This window comes from Merops nubicus, unplaced genomic scaffold (genome assembly GCF_000691845.1).
Source record: "Merops nubicus isolate BGI_N331 unplaced genomic scaffold, ASM69184v1 scaffold1014, whole genome shotgun sequence".
Taxonomy (NCBI): Eukaryota; Metazoa; Chordata; class Aves; order Coraciiformes; family Meropidae; genus Merops; species Merops nubicus.
The window spans coordinates 73,382-91,273 of record NW_008602056.1 but is presented as its reverse complement, the minus strand read 5'-3'; the positions used below and the strand labels follow the sequence as shown (position 1 = coordinate 91,273).

At 41.1% G+C, this 17,892-nt stretch overlaps 1 protein-coding gene across 1 annotated transcript in view; it reads right to left on the bottom strand.

The window, feature by feature from the left end:
• The window catches only part of MCF2L (MCF.2 cell line derived transforming sequence-like), a 60,451-nt gene that overhangs the window by 27,542 nt on the left and 15,017 nt on the right, over window positions 1-17,892 (bottom strand). The window contains exon 3 of the mRNA XM_008938187.1: window positions 7,521-7,611. Coding sequence (XP_008936435.1) covers window positions 7,521-7,611 — 91 coding nt within the window. The remainder of the gene's footprint in view (window positions 1-7,520; window positions 7,612-17,892) is intronic.

Here is a 17,892-nt window from a genome sequence, read left to right as displayed (position 1 = left end):
TTTCTGGAAAGCATGGCAGTTCAGTCCCAGAGGAGTCTGAGACTGGGAACAGAACCCAGGTAATTCTGAGTGCCCACACCTTCCCTGCACTACACACAATCTTTCTCTGGGCACTAAAAGTAGTACATACAGTGGACTCGCTAACCAAAACCCTGTGGACTTACTTAGCAAAGAAAAAACCTTTTAGAGAAAATTCCTGACTGTATTCAGAAGAAGAAGTTAAAAAAAAAAAGACTATTTTTTACCATATTTTTTTCTGAATTATTGTACCAAGGACATCTGCAAATTAAAAAACAATTAACTAGTTCTAAGAAACATTGCAAGAAGGGATAAAAGATTTTTTTTTTAAAATGAAATCTCCTGAATAATCTTTTTAGAATAATAGCCATGTAGTCTATTCATTTCACACACTCAAATAAAATGCTAATTTATTTTGTGTCTGTAACAACACTGTTCAGAATCTGACTGAGTGGTTAATTTTCACCTTCAGCTTCCAAAATGTGAAGCTGATTCAATGGCAACATTAACATTTCAGAAGAAGAACCTCCAAGAAGAAATAACTTTCAGAAAATATCTATCAGATAAAAAATGTAGGAGGTCTTCATGTGAGATATCCACCCTACAAGCTCACATCCAGCCACAGGGTCTTTGGCAGTGCATGTTTGTGACCCATTTAGCCTTACTCAGAACACTGAGAAATGCCCCTCCTGTTAGCTTCAAGTTGAGTAGATACCTTAAAAACACACAAAGGCATGAAATTATGAAGCATAAAAGACACTAAACAGTAAAAGCAATTTGAAGTTATATGTAAAAGTAATAAAATTTCTTCATTCTAACTTTAGATTCTCATTCACCCTTTCTGACTCTTGTTTAGATTTTTACACCAGAATTTCAGAGAAAATATGATGAAAGGGATTTAGGGGTGCTGGTGGGCAACGAGCTGAACAGGACTCCAGCAAGCTGGACCCTGGGCTGCATCTGCAGGAGCTTTACTAGCAGAGATGGATGTGGTCATCCCACTCTATCCAGCACTCCTCTGGCCACACCTGGAGTGCTGGCTCCAGTTCTGGTCCCCACAATAAAAGACAGACATGAAAAGGCTGGAAAGGGTCCAAAGGTGGACCATAAAGATGATCAAAGGGCTGGAGATCCTACTAAGTGAGGAAAGGCTGGATGAATTAAGTCTGCTCTCCCTGGAGAAGAGAAGGCTCAGGGGGGACCTCAGCACAGTATTCCAGCCTTCACTTATGAGGCAGCTAGAGAGAGGATTCTATGAAATTTAGGCTATAACTGAAACAAACAGCCAAATGCAATGTAACAATAAACTTTTCTAAATTCTCTATCAGCTCTTAGGACACCCAGAGTTTAACTGCATGATCAGATGAAGCAGGGTGTCTCATTAGTGTTCAAATCAAACAGAACAGGGACTACACTTCACAGTTATTCTCCATCTCAGTATGTCTGCCCAAAACAATGCTGTTGAAGTCAATAAAGTCTTGTACCACTTTAAATCCCATTCAAGGCTTGCCAGAAGTCTCTCCTCTCTCAACAAAAGCTCAACAGCTAGATTATTCTTTGTCTACAATACTGGTTTTGTCTCCACTGGTTTGTCTCCTACACTTTCCATTTGGTTTTGTTTTTTTTTCCAAATAACCCCCAAGTCTTAAAAAATGACACCTCCTCTGCTTGTTGTGGCCAGGAGTGAAATCTGCAAACTGAGTTTTGTGCAACAACAAGAAGAAAAGTGAGGATTGCTGCAGCAAGGATCTGTGCCAACTACTCCACTTTATCTGTACTGCCCAAATGTTACTATTTTCCTAACTTTTTTTTCCCCCCCCTAAAGCCCTGGTGACTTGCAGAGAGTATGATGCAAGAGAAACTCCTTAGATGTGTGTGAACTCTATCAATCAGTCAACTTCATCCTGAACATGAGAGAACAACAGAAAAATAAATCTATCCCAGTCTAGCAGCATATTTGTTTGAAGCCATTGTAAGCAGGCAAACAATGACTTCTTAATAATGCTGTGCCAAATGTTAAGCACAAAAATACATATTCATGAATGCTTGGTAGTGCCAGAAAATAAAGTGCCTTCAAGGACTGTTTTAGTGAAGTCAGTGAACATGACTGTGAGTTGAAGATCAATTTGTGTGCTTGAAAACTGTTTTTTCCAAAAGCATCTTTCCTTACTAGATTAATATTAACTGCTTCCCCAACATCTGGTCTCAAATATTGCACTTTAACTCATTTAATGCCTATGCAAAGGAGACCAGAGGTCATGTTTTTGGTATCCTCTATGAAAATCAAGGTGGTCCCTATTCTATTCTAGCCCAACTCATATATTCCTTCATCTCATTTGCATCAGCACTGGCACTTGTTTGACATTTCATGAGAGCCATGGGATTAGTTTTCCACCTGCTTATCTCCTCTTGTTCCACATCCAGTCAGGCCAGTGCTGCTTCCAGAGACACAGAAAGATGGAGACATGAATGTCATTATCAGCTTTGAATTAAATCTGACCAAGCCAGCAATTTATATACAGCACAGCCCTTAAATCAAAGCTTTCCACTACACAGAGGTCTTTGCTGCCCTATCTGTACCCCAAACCTGGAACACGGGAAGAACTTTCACTGACTGCACAAAACAGGAGCTACCTCCAGGACAACACTTAATAAATACTCAGGAAAAGGTTGACCTGCCTGCTCCTAGATCCTCTGCTTCTCACAGATGGGGAGCTTTCCACTGCATGCTCCAGGCTTCTGGCAAGGGGGAATATTGCAGACATAGAACCCAGCTGGGTTCAACACTCAACATTTGTACCTGGTAGAGCAGCAATCCCTCACCCTCCTGCCTGGCAGCAGCTCTGAACAGCAGATATGTGCTACACACCATTGGGCAGATGGCATTTCCAAGATGGCATTTCCAAGGAGGGAGTAATTCTCATTACATCACATTCTTTACAACAGTCACACTATTCACTGAGAGAGAATGTAGTGCTGCCAGGCTGCTGCTCCCTGGAAGAGGCAGCACAGGAGCAGAGTGGTGGCTGGGATCTACACCCAGCCACTACAGCTTTCAACAGTGAATATCCAAAGGGAGCTCCTGAGAAAAAATAAAATTAAAAAACCCCACCAAACTAACCCACAACACTTTTGAGTTCTAATATCTCATGTTTCCTCCTAGGGCTTATTAAAAAATGGTATTATGTGTCCAGATATGTACACGTATGTATACATATGTCTGCTGTTCCATCTCACAAAGCAATTCACTCAGATGCCCCAGTGCTCAGAAGTCTTTTCTACTCCTACACAGCAAAGAAAAGCTGTTCTGATAAGCAGTGAGCCTACAAGCCCCTTTTCTTCTGCTTCCCAAGTAAAGAGTCAGCTTTCAAAAACATCTGAACCCTGCGAGCTACCTAAGAGCTAATGCTTGACTCAGTTTTAGTAGATCTGTCTTAAAATAATTGGAGCAACACTATCTTTCATTTTTTGAAAAGCTTCAATATACCAAACATTACCAAACTCTGAGGTGGTGTTTTCCCTTCTGCACTTACTCATGGGCTGTAAGCCACAGGGTGCTTCTTTCCAAAATATCTCTGTATATAAAGGTGCAAGACTGTTTATTCCTGGCTAGAATGAAGTCTGTTACACTGGCTTCTTGTCAAGCAAGAACCTTGAAATAGATCAGCTCATAGAAGGAGCAGTTTGAAATTTAGCTTTCCAAACATGGAGCTGGTTTGCACTAGAACTGGGTTTAATGGCTTGTGATGTTGTGATCCTGTTTTCAGAGCTGAAGTGATTCCCTTCTCTTCTTACATACTAAAAAAAAAACCCCAATCATGAAACAAAAAGGGCAAACAGGTGACTCTACAAGGATAACTGCAAAATTGTCTGCACTTGTAAAATTCTCAAAGCATCCAAAGTAGTAAGACAAAACCATAGTCTCTCAAAAAACCCTTTTTTAGTTTCTGCTTACTGGACTAATTCATAACAATAGCCACAAAATTAACACAAATAGTGTTCTAGCTTCATCAGACTGTCAATTTTTTTGTGTGTTTTGAATTGAAGCAAAAAATGAGAAACATGGCTGGGGTTCTCAGCCCAAAAGAACAGCAGCTTGTTCAGACTTAACCCATACAAATTAAGCATACAGTTTTCAGGACATGACACAAAGAGCTAGCTAGAAACTGGGTGAGCAGGAAGTACTGGTCCATAGCATAAAATAGTGCCTTTCATGGAGCAGCACTTACTAAAAGCATCTTTTCTCCATCAACAACTCACTGAGAAACTCAACATCTCTCTACAAACAAGAGCAAGGAACTCAAGGTTGGATTACTGTAACTCACTGTTTCTCACCTTGGATGTAAAACCAATGATAAGACTCCAGATGGCACCAAAATGGGACTGCCTGGCTCCTGCAAGGTTTAGGCTGGTATTAGCACTCCAGGCTCTCCATGGGCTTTTGGTTTCCTCCTGCCAGCTAAAAGTCTTGGATCTAACCTTCAAAGTAATTAATGGGCCACTTGAGTGACCTCCATACCAACTGCTTCCTCAGGATCAGCTGCCCAGACATGTTATTCCCCAAGCACCAAGTTCAAGGAAGTTTATTTTCTTTACACTTTCAATATGAGGTTGATAGATGCCTATAAGAAGTTTTGTATCTTAATAAGAGGGAACAATTTGCAATGGCTAACTGTGATATTTTTCTTGTAATATCTTTCAGTTTTCAGCCTCTCTAGGAACATGACAATTTACTGCCCAGAGTTGACATTTAACAGCATAAAGCCTGGCTTTTGGCATCTCTGCCAGAACTCTTCACCTGCCTATTCTTCCAGATTCTTCCTAGAGACTCAAAGAGTAGGGATGAATTTTGTCCAGCTTACAGACATCTAAAGCTCTGCTTTCTATCTAGTCAACAGAATCTCTAGGTTATCCATCCCACCTATCTCAGGGAAGATAAGTCACTCTCCAAACATGTGCTGTTCTTCACTGCACTAGGCTAATAATGTAAATTCAGCTGAATCAGGGGAAAAATAAAACAATAATCTTGTTTGCAGAGATTAAGCCACAGAGCCAGCAGTTTGGGCTGGCTAAGGACAACCTTTGTTGTTGGAAAAGGACAGTATAACAACAACAAGCCTGCACATCTCTCTGTCACATCTGAGTGAAAGAGGAGCCACCTTCCAGCCCAGTGCCTCTGGCTTTGATTTCAGCTCTACTGTCACTGCACGTCCTTCAGCAGCAGCCATCCTGGGTGAATTGTGCAGCCACTGCCCTTCCACTGTGTCTGCAAAACCAGGTTCACCTTGTCTTCACAGCCTTGACTGCCTATAGGCATGAAAGACAGATTCAGCTCATCATTGCTCACTTGCTGTCTCAGGAATGATAATGATCCCTACCAACAAAGAAGAAAAAAATGAAGACTAGAAATTTTTCATAATATAGAAAGATTTTCCACATTAATTCCAGCCTGAAACAGAAGTCCTTTCTTCCTTAGCTTTGTTTCAAAACATACTTCCAACACCCACTACTACAAACAAAACATTTGTGTGTGAAGAGCCTTGAAAATGGCACAAAATAATAAAATATTACATGCTGGTATGAATTTCTGGTTAGCAGCTGCTCAGTGCTTATCAATATATTTCCTATAACTGTCAAGATCGTAGTGATGGGCAGATGCTCCAGCCAGGACACCCCTGCTGGGCAGTGCTGCAGCCACAGCACCCCATGCTGGTTCTTGTGATTTCACAGATCAAGAGGATTGATCCCCTCAGGACAATTAGAGAAAAATCAGGAGAGATGGCAGGGAGGATGCTGCAGGAACTACAAGAAGTGAGATGACAGCTCAGACTCTTTTCAAGCAATGTGAGACTCCTATCCTAGTAATCAGAACTGCTAGAGACACCAGCCTTTCAGACACACAGCTCAACCTAGACAGTCCAAGTGACACTGAGATGATTCATCACCATCAAAAGGCAACCCTGACTGTTAGGAAAACCAAACAAGCCATTAAAAATATCCTCGAGCCATTAAATAAAAAAATAAATAAAAAAAATCATCTTTGTCCATCAACAGAACGCAGAGAAATCCTCATGATTATGGCAAAGGATACTTTGGCTTTGTTTTTTTGAGGAACAGATAGCAGAAAAGCATTTAGAGTTAATTTATGATAAATATTATAGCAAATAAATGGTGGCCAACAGGATTTTTCACTGTATCTTTTTTTTTGGAATAGGAAGATAAAATTTTCAAGCATTCAGGGACAATGTGACTATTGCTGAAGCCCAAGAGGAGGATCCTCACACACATCTGTGGATGTAATACAAACCCAAAGCTGAGTCAGCTGTCATCTGTGCAATACTTACCTGTCCTTGAACAGAAACTACAGCACTGAATTTTGAAAGAGATTCAAAATCTCCAGAGATACAGTCCTTTTTCTTTAATCACTCTGAAAGGTGCTGCTCTCTGTTTTCCCTGCTGGAATCTGTTCAATGCTGTGCCTCAAAATTTCAAAGTAAACTGCAAAAAGCAAATTTTGCTAATATTTTGGTACCTTTTCAACATTTTAACATTCCTACCCTACTTACTGTGGGAAAAGTTGTATTGTGAGACTATTACATCATTCACAAATGATAACATTACATATACATTCACAAAAAATCATATAGTGGGAGTAATGTTGCTACCTTTAAATACATACCTTTTAACTCAAAATAAACAGCAAATGACATTTACTGTTTTGCTTTGACTTCTACCTTGCATAGCTAAAAAAATTCAGCCATTAAAACTTCAAGAACAAATGCTTACAGCTGTTTTTCAGCACTGACTGGAAAGATTATCAACACTAAAAATTCAAGCAATGCTAATAAGTAAAAAAAAAAAAAGAAAAAAAGAAACCATCAGTATGATAAGCACATGATAAACATCAATCTGTCTTTTTCTACTTGTGTTAAAGCCTTTAATAAACTTAGTTTTCATATTTTAAAAATATTGATTAAAAAGGAGATTTAAAGTGACAACATGTACTGTTGATTGCCCATAGCAGATAAATAAGTTTTTCTTGCTTACAAGCAACACTTGTTTTAACTCAAACACCACAAGACCAGCTCTTAAACCTGAATTCCCTTCACAAGGGGTCAACTAAATCAGGACCTTACATCCTCCTAAAAGGGCAGCTCACTTGCAGAGTGCAAGGTGGACCCAAAGTTCATACAGGATGCCCATGGAAATATTGATTCCCCCCCTGGAAGAGCTGCAAACATTGACACCCAGGTAGCACACGTGCTTTCCAAGTGCCCTCTCAGGAAGAAGTGCTGAGCTGCACACTGCATTAAAAGCACATCACAGACACCTAAAGCTCAGCCCCACTCAGCTGGGATAGAAAAGAACTACTAGACACTTTTTGTGTCGTCCATCAGCTAACACTTTGCTGAGGAAATATAAGAGTTGCTGTTTGGCTGCTCTCAAGAGGAAGGTTCAGCACAGAAAATCTTCCCCAGGAGGTGATTTAAGGCAGTACTCACTGCTATCCTCAGGATGGAAGCTTTCACAGAGGTCCATTTGTCCTGTCTCCGATCTATGACAAGAATAAATCCAATTCCAGCATCTCGTAAGCTAAGTTTGGAGGATGAAAGAAGAAAAAGAGAAGGTTTAGTTAAAAACAAGTGAAACTCCTCTGGTTCTCTCACTCAAAAAATCAAATACTAGTTAAAAAAAAAGCAGTTTGACCTTTTTATGCAGAATCTTCTTCATCTAAACATCTTAAATATATACTGGACAACACTGTTAAGATGCAGCAATCCCAAATATGTTGCACAGAGCTTGACACCATATTCAAATAATGAATTCTTCTTTTTCACAAAAGATAGAGTTTACATTTCTTGGACAGAGGAAAATAAAGCCCTTTGATTCTCCATTGTTTTGGTGCTGATAGAATCCCTCCTTCGTGCTGTTTTCAGTATAATTTCAGGATCAAAACAAAGCTCTTTGCCTTTGGCATCTGCTTTTAAGCTTCTGTTAGAATTGTCTTCCTCTCACCGATACCTAAAACCCCTTAAAGACCCAGCTCCTTCTGATCATTCCACAAGATTTCTCCACGCATCCGAAATCCTCACACGCCTCCAGGTTGCCAACTTGTTTCCCAGGTGCATTTTAAATTCACCACAACAAAAAATCCCAGTGGGGTCGAAACGTTCCGAGGCAGAGAGGAGAAAAACGAGACGAGAGGCACTTCCCTGGGCTGGAAACATCTGTGAGAGGGCTACAGCTCAAATCCTCGTGCACGGGTGACCTTTTCCTTTTTTCCCCTGTGCTCAGCTGGATGTGCTACCGAGTCCCAACCCAGGGATCTGCTCCTGTTTTGTAATTCCCCATGGAAGCCAATTGTGCAATGCCAGCAGCAGCCCTGGCCAGCCAATCGCAGTCAGAATGGCCACGGCAGGCAGACACGAGGCAGACAAGCTCAGATTTGTTATTTTTCTCATATATTGGGTCATTTTTAACGTATACGCTGCGTTTTCAGTCTGGAGAATGATTTCATGCAACTCCTGGCTGCACTGGGAGACATTTAGAAGCACTGTGCATCCATTTATCATCATATCTTAAAGACAATAGAAAAATCAGCACGACAGAACGTCAGGATATTGGTGAATCATGAGAACAGCTTTGCTTGATAAGATTCTTTTCAGAGCATAATAATAAGAGCACGTTGAAGAGGATGAAGAACACAGGTACCCAGAGGTGTCACCTTAAGCTGTTCTTCAAAAATGAGAAATTTAAACACGACTCACAGTCTATCCCTCTCTGTCACAAACTTTTATAGCTCTCAAATTCGCAGACTAAATATTTAAGGAAAGCATGAATAATGATAAGAAATGCAAAGGAACACTTGGTTTCTTTCCAAAGGAGCTAAGCAGTCATTTTAACACAGGAGAGTATTAGAAATGGCTCCTCAGTGCCCACATTCAGTGCATGTTACTTAACTCTTGCCTCTGGGCTAGGACAACACTGATAAACAACATCTGAGTACTTGTCTTGCAAGCCTGAATAACACTTGCAGACAAACAGAGCTTTATATCTGCAATATGCTTCCCACTACAGTATATTTTTTACTAAAGCTTTCCCTCTTCCTTCTCTTTATTTGAAGGGCAAGAGGAGAGAGATCCAGGTTGATTTTAGCACCGTCCTGTTCCCCATTTAAAGTTCCCACCATTTTAACCTTTACTAACTGAGCAAAATAAAATGCTAAGAGCAACCAAATTCTACAACAATCAGGTGGCAAAACAAACTCCTTGAGTCACACAGCCTAAACGTGGATGGATGGAGTTAATAATGTGCTACAGCTCTTCTCACAGCATATTGGCTATGTGGATTTTGAAGAGCATTAAAACTCTTAAAGAGCTATTTCCCTGGCTCAGTAGAAATTCCCAGGAGTGCTGAAATTTCTGTATACTTCCTCAGTGGAAGCATAATCTCAGGTCCCACAGAGTGCCTAAATGCAACTTTTAGATCAGATTTCAAGACACTACTGACATTTCTGCATAAGAGGAATAAAATTAAAGCCTCTGACAGAGCATCAATCAGCTTTCTCTCCAGGAGCACAAGGAGAGACAGGCTCAGGTGGGATTCCCTAGAGATCTAGACAGTTAAACACCCACCCTTATACCTGGCAGAGCTCAATATCATCCTCCTAGAAAAAACAGACAAGGCTTACTTAAGTGGAGAGTTGACAAAAGAAAGCAAACCTCTGGAATAGCCCAAGAGAAGTCTTCAGCCAGCCTTCTTTTTCCACTGGATCAAAATAAGGGATCAAGTATGTTGGGTGGTTGCATGATTCAGAATACAGCCCTCTTCTCTGCTGAGACATAAAAGCCAGGATTCCACTGCTAGCTCCAAGAGACCCACTGGCAAAGTCTGGAGCACCTGACTTCAAACTCATTAAACACTCATTAATATGGATGGCTTAAAAAAAAAAATATGAAATGCTCTGTTCTGAACCAATCACAGTGGGAAAAATAGCTGTAATCTTGACAACAGGGTCTTGTTACAAAGGGCTGGCTCTGGAGTCTGGCATCCAGCTCCAGCAAGCTGTAGGCAGGAAGCAACAAACCAAACTAACACATTGTGTACAACAAAGCTGAGAACACTAGGAAGACAACAAAGTCACGTATTCAAGAAAAGTAAATATTGGAAACAGGTCTGTTTGCCAGTGTATTCTTGCTCTACTGACCCCTCTCTGCCACCATATAGTTAGGAGACAGTTTGCAAGACACCCACTGCCCCCCTCTTTCAGGGCATGGGATGAGTAGAGCTTTGGTAAGCAGCAGGTACTCAATTTTCCTTTGTCTCCTTATTTAACTGGGAGTGCTGGTTGTCCCTCTTCCCTTCAGCCACATTTATCACATTCTACCCAAATATTGATTCCTCCCCTCCAACTCATTTGCTTGAGAGCAAAGCATTTTGGCTTCTGCTCTTTGGCTCCCATGGCCTGTGCTGCTCATCAAGCTTTACCTCCTGCCTTGCTCTGGTTGCATTGTACTCATCAGCCTAGCACAGGTCTCCTCATGCCTTCATGTCACTCTCCAATAAGCCTGTCACCACCAGTCACATTTATCTCTCACATTCATACCTTCAACCATTCTTGTCCCTTGCTGTCTTGTCCTAAGAACAGCTCAAAAACTCTTGGAGATTATTTTATTTTATACTGTAAGGACAAATGACCAAATCTGTTTTCACCCCACCCCTTCCTGAATATCACAGCCAGCCCACCCTCCAACCTGAGTCTCCCTTACACTATATCCCTCTCAATCTTTCAGCATCTTCTTCTCAGGTGGACACTTCTTTTGGCCATGGTCCTGCCTGTAGAGTCAGGCAGCTTGCCTGAACTCACTGTGTGCCAAGAGGCAGCACTCACATCCCACCAGACTGTGTTCCTGCTCCCAGACCAAGCTCTAGAGCAGTTCATTCTGCAGCCACAGGGAAGTCCTTGCTGGGCCCCAGGATGAAGCAGGACACTTTTGATGGCAGAGATGCGAGTAGTTACTGAGCATCTGTGACCTGGCATTTAGCCAGAATTGTCTCAAGGTATCTCCTTGACAAAAAGGCCATTATTCCTCTAAATGTCAAGTCCAAATCCTTGACCAAAGGATGGAGACACTTGAGCTTCTCCAACAAAAGGCTGTTTCAGTGTTGGAAACGTGCAGTGGATTTGTTCCCTGGCTTCTTGGGAACAGCTTGGCTATTGTGGCTGCATTTTAAACCAAAACCTCAGGTGAGACCTCACGAATGGAAAGAAAATTTGGCAGAGCTGTAAAGGACTGGAAATCAACCCTTACAGTGAGGAAGAGCAGACAACCTTAGCAGAGGCACCTGCCTGTTCACTGCCATTTCCTTGGCAATCTGTGTTCTCCTCAATGCATTAACTTGTATCCGGTGTACTTTCTGAGACATAATTTATATTAGCTTCTAATTCAGAGTTAGTATTTCCTTCCTTTGTTTCCCTCCTAACACACATACACGTAAAAAGAAAAAAAAATACATCATGAGATAAGCTCTGTTCTTCTGTTTATTCACCAGCACAAAGAACAGGACGTGTTTTAGAAAGGCAGAGGAGCCATCCCTGCTCTGCAGAAAAAACTTCCATCCAACTCACAAAGGGCAGGTCAGGAAGGCAGAGAGGAGGGGAAGGGGAGCAGGGGCCACAGAGGACAGAGGAAAATGCACCAGAGGGTAGAATTCCTGCTCAGTGCCCTCCCTCTGTTCTGGGCAGGCTGTGTAACACCGTTTGGAGAAGGTGAGAGGGTGAAGCTGAAGCACCTGCCCAACAAGCACTGACTTCTCTGTGTAGAGGGTAGAGCCAGAACTGAAATTTTCCACTTAGTGACTCCTCAGCTTCAGATTATGGGGACATCTCCCTCTTGTTTGCAAGGCTTATGAGCTCATGCACCTGGGGGAAAGGGTGGGAAAGCTTATAGTACATAGGACTGGAGAAAGAAACTTCCCTCTGGGGGGTGTGGCAGCAATTACACAGTCATCATCTGAAAGCTCCTTGCATTTCTCCAAGGTATGGGTGGTGACAACTGCTACACGATTAAATTCCTATTGCTTCTACACTGCTGTGTGAAAACTGCTTCTCTATGTGGCTCTGTACTACAAATAAAGCAAAGCAAACCTTCAGGGTCATCACAGAGACTTGATAGTGTCAAACTCTTGTGTTTGAAATGCTCTGCAGCATTTTAGGTTAAATAATGACAGTTCAGTAAAAGTGAGTTTCAGACTTAAAGCCTTATTATTAAACAGTTGGCTTATGTTACACTGAGGAATGTTCTCTGCCTTGACCACCTCTGCCTACACATAAAAAATGTCTGGAAATGCTTGTTCTGAATGGCAGAACAGCTATTTTGATAGTAGGACTGTAGTAAAAGCCAGTGAAGAATTCCTGCTCTGAGCAGAGCACCAAGGTAACATCTGCAGCAATGTGCATTATAAGCACCTGAAGGTGCCTTTAGATCCCTGGTATCACCCATTCCCAAAACTTACTCATCCTCTGTAGCTCATCACTGACCATCAATGTGCACCAGTGATATGCATGCACTGCTTGAAGAGATGCAGGCTCTCAGGCTGCTCCCAAATCCTCATCCTTTTTGGCATGCAATATGCAGGCCCATGGAGGAAGGAGAGTGGAGTTGGCCCATCCACCCATCACTGGCCATACTACTCTATCACAGAAGGGCAAAGACAGGGTGACAGGTGATGTTAGGAATGGTATTTCCCATCCTGTCCATACTGCAGTGAAGGTTTATGCTTGGACACACCACAAGGGTTGTTTGGGATAGCTGTTTAAAAAAATAAATTAAAAAAATCATTCTTAGAGGTAGACTCTTGTATTCAGTGCAGAAAAAGTTGGAGGTGACAGGGAGACAAGAACTTTTCCCTAATCACAAGTGTTTCACACCTTAAAAATATGAAACCACTAATGCCCTAGCAATGAATGAAAGCAGAGAAGCAGCATCTCCTTAGTGGCTTTTATATGCTCCAGAAGACAGTATCTGATCACTAGATAAGTCCTAGAGGATGCATTTTTTTGGTGAGCTGAATATAATGATTTGTGAATCTGACAAAGAAAAAAAAAGTTCAAGTGAAACCTTAAAGAAAATCTAGTGAATAAACTTGGTTAGTTACCAAGTTACTAAACAGTAAACAGGCCTACAGCAGCTTCATTTTCTTAGAATTCTTGATTGCTCATTATCAGAATGTTTCAAAACTGACCAATTTATCCAGTTAATTCCTAAAGAAATCCACCAGCTGGATATTTAAAAAAAACCCAACTTTTAAAAAGCTGTTCTACTTAGAAATTTTAAAATATTTTTGCACTTAATTGGTCTTCAAGTATTTTGATCTTATGACAGCTTCTTTCTCACTATCCAAAGTGAGAATGACATTAAGGACTTCCTAATGCTGGAAACCTCAGTCTCTGAGGAGAAGAAAATGGTCTTGTGCTTTCTTGAGTAAATGATGGAAATAAGAGGATGTATCACACACCACAAAACTCTAGTTTGAAAGCTTCAAATACTGCAGCCTTTTATAGCCCGTGACACCCACTTCACTGTAGAAGCTGCAAGATTAAATTGATTTAGAGATAGCAGGAACTGAAAAAGAACTATAAACCACACATTTTTTGAGCTCTGCATTGGACAATGAAATTTCTGGTTTCAGTTGCTCAGTGAGCCTGCAGGTTTTCACACAGTAGCTAAGCTGCATACTGCTTTGTAATGCTTCTGCTGTGCCAGATCCTACACTTAAATTAGTACTTTAAAACATTCAACTGAAGAACAGCCTAGGGGAAAAAAAGTTAAAAACCTTAGTAATGTTAATATTAGAAATGATATTCCAAATTTGCAATGTAAAAGTACAAATCAAAGTGATTACACACCTAAGAGAAGTCAGAAGCGTTCTGAAAGCTGGACCCTTAATACCTTCCCACTAATTACACTTGCTCTAAATTAGCAAATTTTAAAATGATATTTTCTACTTTTATGACAGAAAATTTGAGGCTTGCATTAAGATATCAGTGGCAAAGAAAAGATCTACCAAGAAAATAAACAGAATGACAACATATTCCCCCAAGAGATGGCTGAATATACAATTGCATGATGCTGTCATGACATTTAATTGGTTTGAGGAGAAAATAGTTTGGTGCCAAGTTCTGCACACATCTGAGAACACAATTGCTTCTAACAAGGGCAACATTTATGAAGACAACATTTATGAACAGACAGATGAAGCTCTTTAGGTACCTAGCAGATCTCCTGAGCCCCCAAAGCATATTGACCTGCCATTTCAGCTCCAATTCCAACTGCATGCCTGACATCTCTGTTCAGATTATTGCAAAAAATCACATTGGGTTGAGGTGTGTAACTAGCTGATCAGATTTCAGTTCTTATAAGGAAAAACAGAAATTATAAGAGTGGTCTACTTTTGGCACATACCACTGCACACAGGACAGAAATGGGAACTATTAACATCTGTATAATTTCAGATAGAATCAGCAATACAGTTTTGTCTTTAAATTTTGTAACCCATAACTCTTCAGCTGAAAACACTGAAGCACATCTAGTGCAGAAAGCAGAGCTGAGAGGACATGTCCATTGCTTCTCCCCTCCCTGGGCAATCATCCCTACAGCACAGACCCATGGAACAGGCTCACCTCAAACTTCCTGAGGTGCTGAATTGAAAACTGATGTTTGGTGGTATGGAAGTCACTGCTCTGCACCTAGCTCTACATATCCAAATCTCCACAATCAGAGACAAAATTGCCATTTAGTCCTTACTGTGCTATTGATCTAGAAGAGTTTGTTGTACTTGATTATTGGGCCCTCAGTCAGCTCAGTGAACTTCAGCTGTGGAAGGAAAAAGCTACCCAACTCAAACCAAGGCTGAGCTTCATGAAGAAATATAGGAAGGAGAAAGAATTCCAGCAAAAGAAGTTTAAAATGAGACCATCAGAAGTGCTGCTATCCAAGTGCAACCTCTAGTGGTCTGCCCAAAATCACTGAATGCCAAGTAAAAATCATTCTATCCAAAGCTCCTGGCAGTAAGAGCTGCAGTTCACCCAACACGGCTGATGTGGGGACACTCCACAGCAGGAGCACAACCTGTAAGCAAGGAGACATCATTTCTGATTGATTCTTACCTTTAAGATCTGATTCTGACAGTAAAAACTGCTCCCCTCAGGCAACCAACTAAATCCCTATGGATCCAACAACACCCATACTATTCTCACCTCTTTTTCATTCTAGACTGGAATTCTGTCCACAGATGGATTTTTAAATGTACATTCAAAACACAACCCTTGGACCTTCTCTTTGCTTTGGTTTTGACAGTTACTGCCTTCCCTTCAGAGAAACAAATGAAGCAGCATGGGAAAAGAAGAAAACCTGAAAACCTTTGTGATGGAGCTGAACCTGCTAAAGTTTCATCATCAGATGAGGTTTAGGTTAGAAATCTGATGCATTTTCCTCCCTCCACTATGCACTTTTTTCTCCCCCTTCTCCATCTTGCCCTTAACTCTCAGTAAATCTTGCACCATGTATCACTGATGAAAACTTTTTCTCTTCTCTTTCCTATTATTATGCTGATTTTTGGCTCAGCTCTACTTAGTTCATGCCCCAGGTATGTCTGAAAACACTCATACTGTATTTCAATTTTCTCAGGATTGTGGAATCATCAGCTCCAATAGGAAAAGCAGCATTTAGATGACTGGGCTGTGGGATGACATAAATAAAAACCATCATAGGCAAGAGGCTATAATTTGCTCATGAGGCAGAGGAGATGAGCAGAATCATACAGCTTGGAGGAACTACAACATGTACATGTCTTTTGAAGCATTGTAAGCAGAGGCAAGATAATCACACAATGATGCTGTGTCAGTGACAGGAGGTCTTCAAGGCCACAGACACAGGAAATAATGAAAGCAACTTCAAAGAGCTTTGTCCAAGAGGCTGAGTCTCATCCAAACTTCACGACTCTAGCCCAGAAAGCTACCTATGGTTAGATGCAGCCCTACTCCTCCTCTGAAAATCCTTTACTCACTGCAGGACTGTCACAGCACAGGCTCAGTGCATCTGCCCACAGGGAAGATGGGCTGCTCTGGGAGACAAACTGCCAACAAGTCAAGTGACAACTTGCTGGCAACCAGGACAGCTGCTCTCAGGCCTTGGTCCCAAAGGTCTTTATCCTGCACAGCAGTGGGCCCCTTGAAATTCTGAGATATGAATCCAAACATGTTGACCTGAGGCACTTCTGTCTCCAGCACTGCTTGTGTTCCTCAGCAAATATACAGCACTGGTACACACCTTATTTTAAAGTATTTATGCCAATATCTACAGCATACACAGTCATATTAGCAGGGCCTGTTGTGACAGGACAAAGCAATGGTTTTAAGCTAAAAGAGGGAAGATTTAGACTAGATATAAGGAAGAAACTTGTTAATGAGTGTGGTAAAATGCTGGACCAGGTTGCCAAGAGAGGTGGCAGATGCCCCATCCCTGGAAATGTTCAAGGTCAGGCTGGACAAAGCTTTGGTTTACTGAAAGATGTCCCTGCTCACTGCAGATGACTTCTGAAGGTCCTTTCCAACCCAAACTATTCCATGATTCTATGATTTCTCTTTTCCCTTCCCACTCAGCTTCAGAGATATGGGCATCAGTATCTTCCCTGATTGACCCCTATAGCTCCTCCATCTCCTATGCTACTCAGGGTCCTCTCCCACTTATAAGCCAGTTCCTCCTTAAAATAAACATGACTGGTTGGAGTAGAGGAATTCTGGCTGTATTCCATCTTACATGCTGACATTCTTTCTGCTCCAAAAAGCTTGTGCTGTTGTGGGGGAAGCTGAGGGAACGTAGTGAGTGTTAAAAATAAGAACTAAAGCATCCAGGCATCATCATCTGCCTGAGCCTGGACATCTGCTTGTACCACATGCACTGATTTCCTTTCCATGGTACCCATCAGCTTTGGCTTACAGTAATTTAGCAAGCTTCATCTTACCAAGGAACCCCACAGACTACAACCAGAAACTTTTGATACATTTCTGCAGATAAAAGAAATGAATAATTAAAAGACAAAGCTATTGCTTAACAGATCCTTTTCTTTTGTGTGAAATTAACTAAAAGAACAAGTTTTAAGGAATACTTTTAATTTTCTAAATTGGAAAAAAAACAGTGTAATTTTTTCAGGTTATGCAGAGCTGCTTTTGGAAGGACTGATTGAAGAAAGACAACTCTGAGAACTCATTTAGACTCAACCACAGATGGCTGAAGTAGGCCACGTTATCCTTGAGGGACAATTAAGGATAAATAGGTCATTAAAGGCAAAAGGGCTCCATGTTGGTTAAGCTAAATACAAGCAACAGAAAGCCTAGGTGATCCTTACTTTAGAACTATTAAGTCTGACTCCATAAAAGCATTTTTAGACCCATTCAGCACTCTGGTGTTGGAATTCTAGATATTTCCATGACACTGCACCAACCACTAATGCCACTGCACAAAGAACTGGCATAATCTTATGTGGAATGCTGCATGTTCTCTTTTAGATGAATTTATGCTTAAACAGGGTGGTAAAGCCTCTGAACTTGAGACTGGACTACTGAAAACTCCTGCACGAGGTCCAGCATTTTAATCATTAACTTTCACAGTTTTACAGTGCTTAATTTACTTGGTCTCATTAGCAGATTAAATTTACCACTGGACAGTGTGTGTCATGCATACTATTCAAATCCTCTAAGCCTTGAAGGTGTTAAGTGGAATTTAAAGGCTAGAAAGGCTTTGTCTGGGCAAAGCTGAGCTTTACAACAAGTTTAAGACATTCATAAGGTGGACGTCAAAACAAATGTAAATT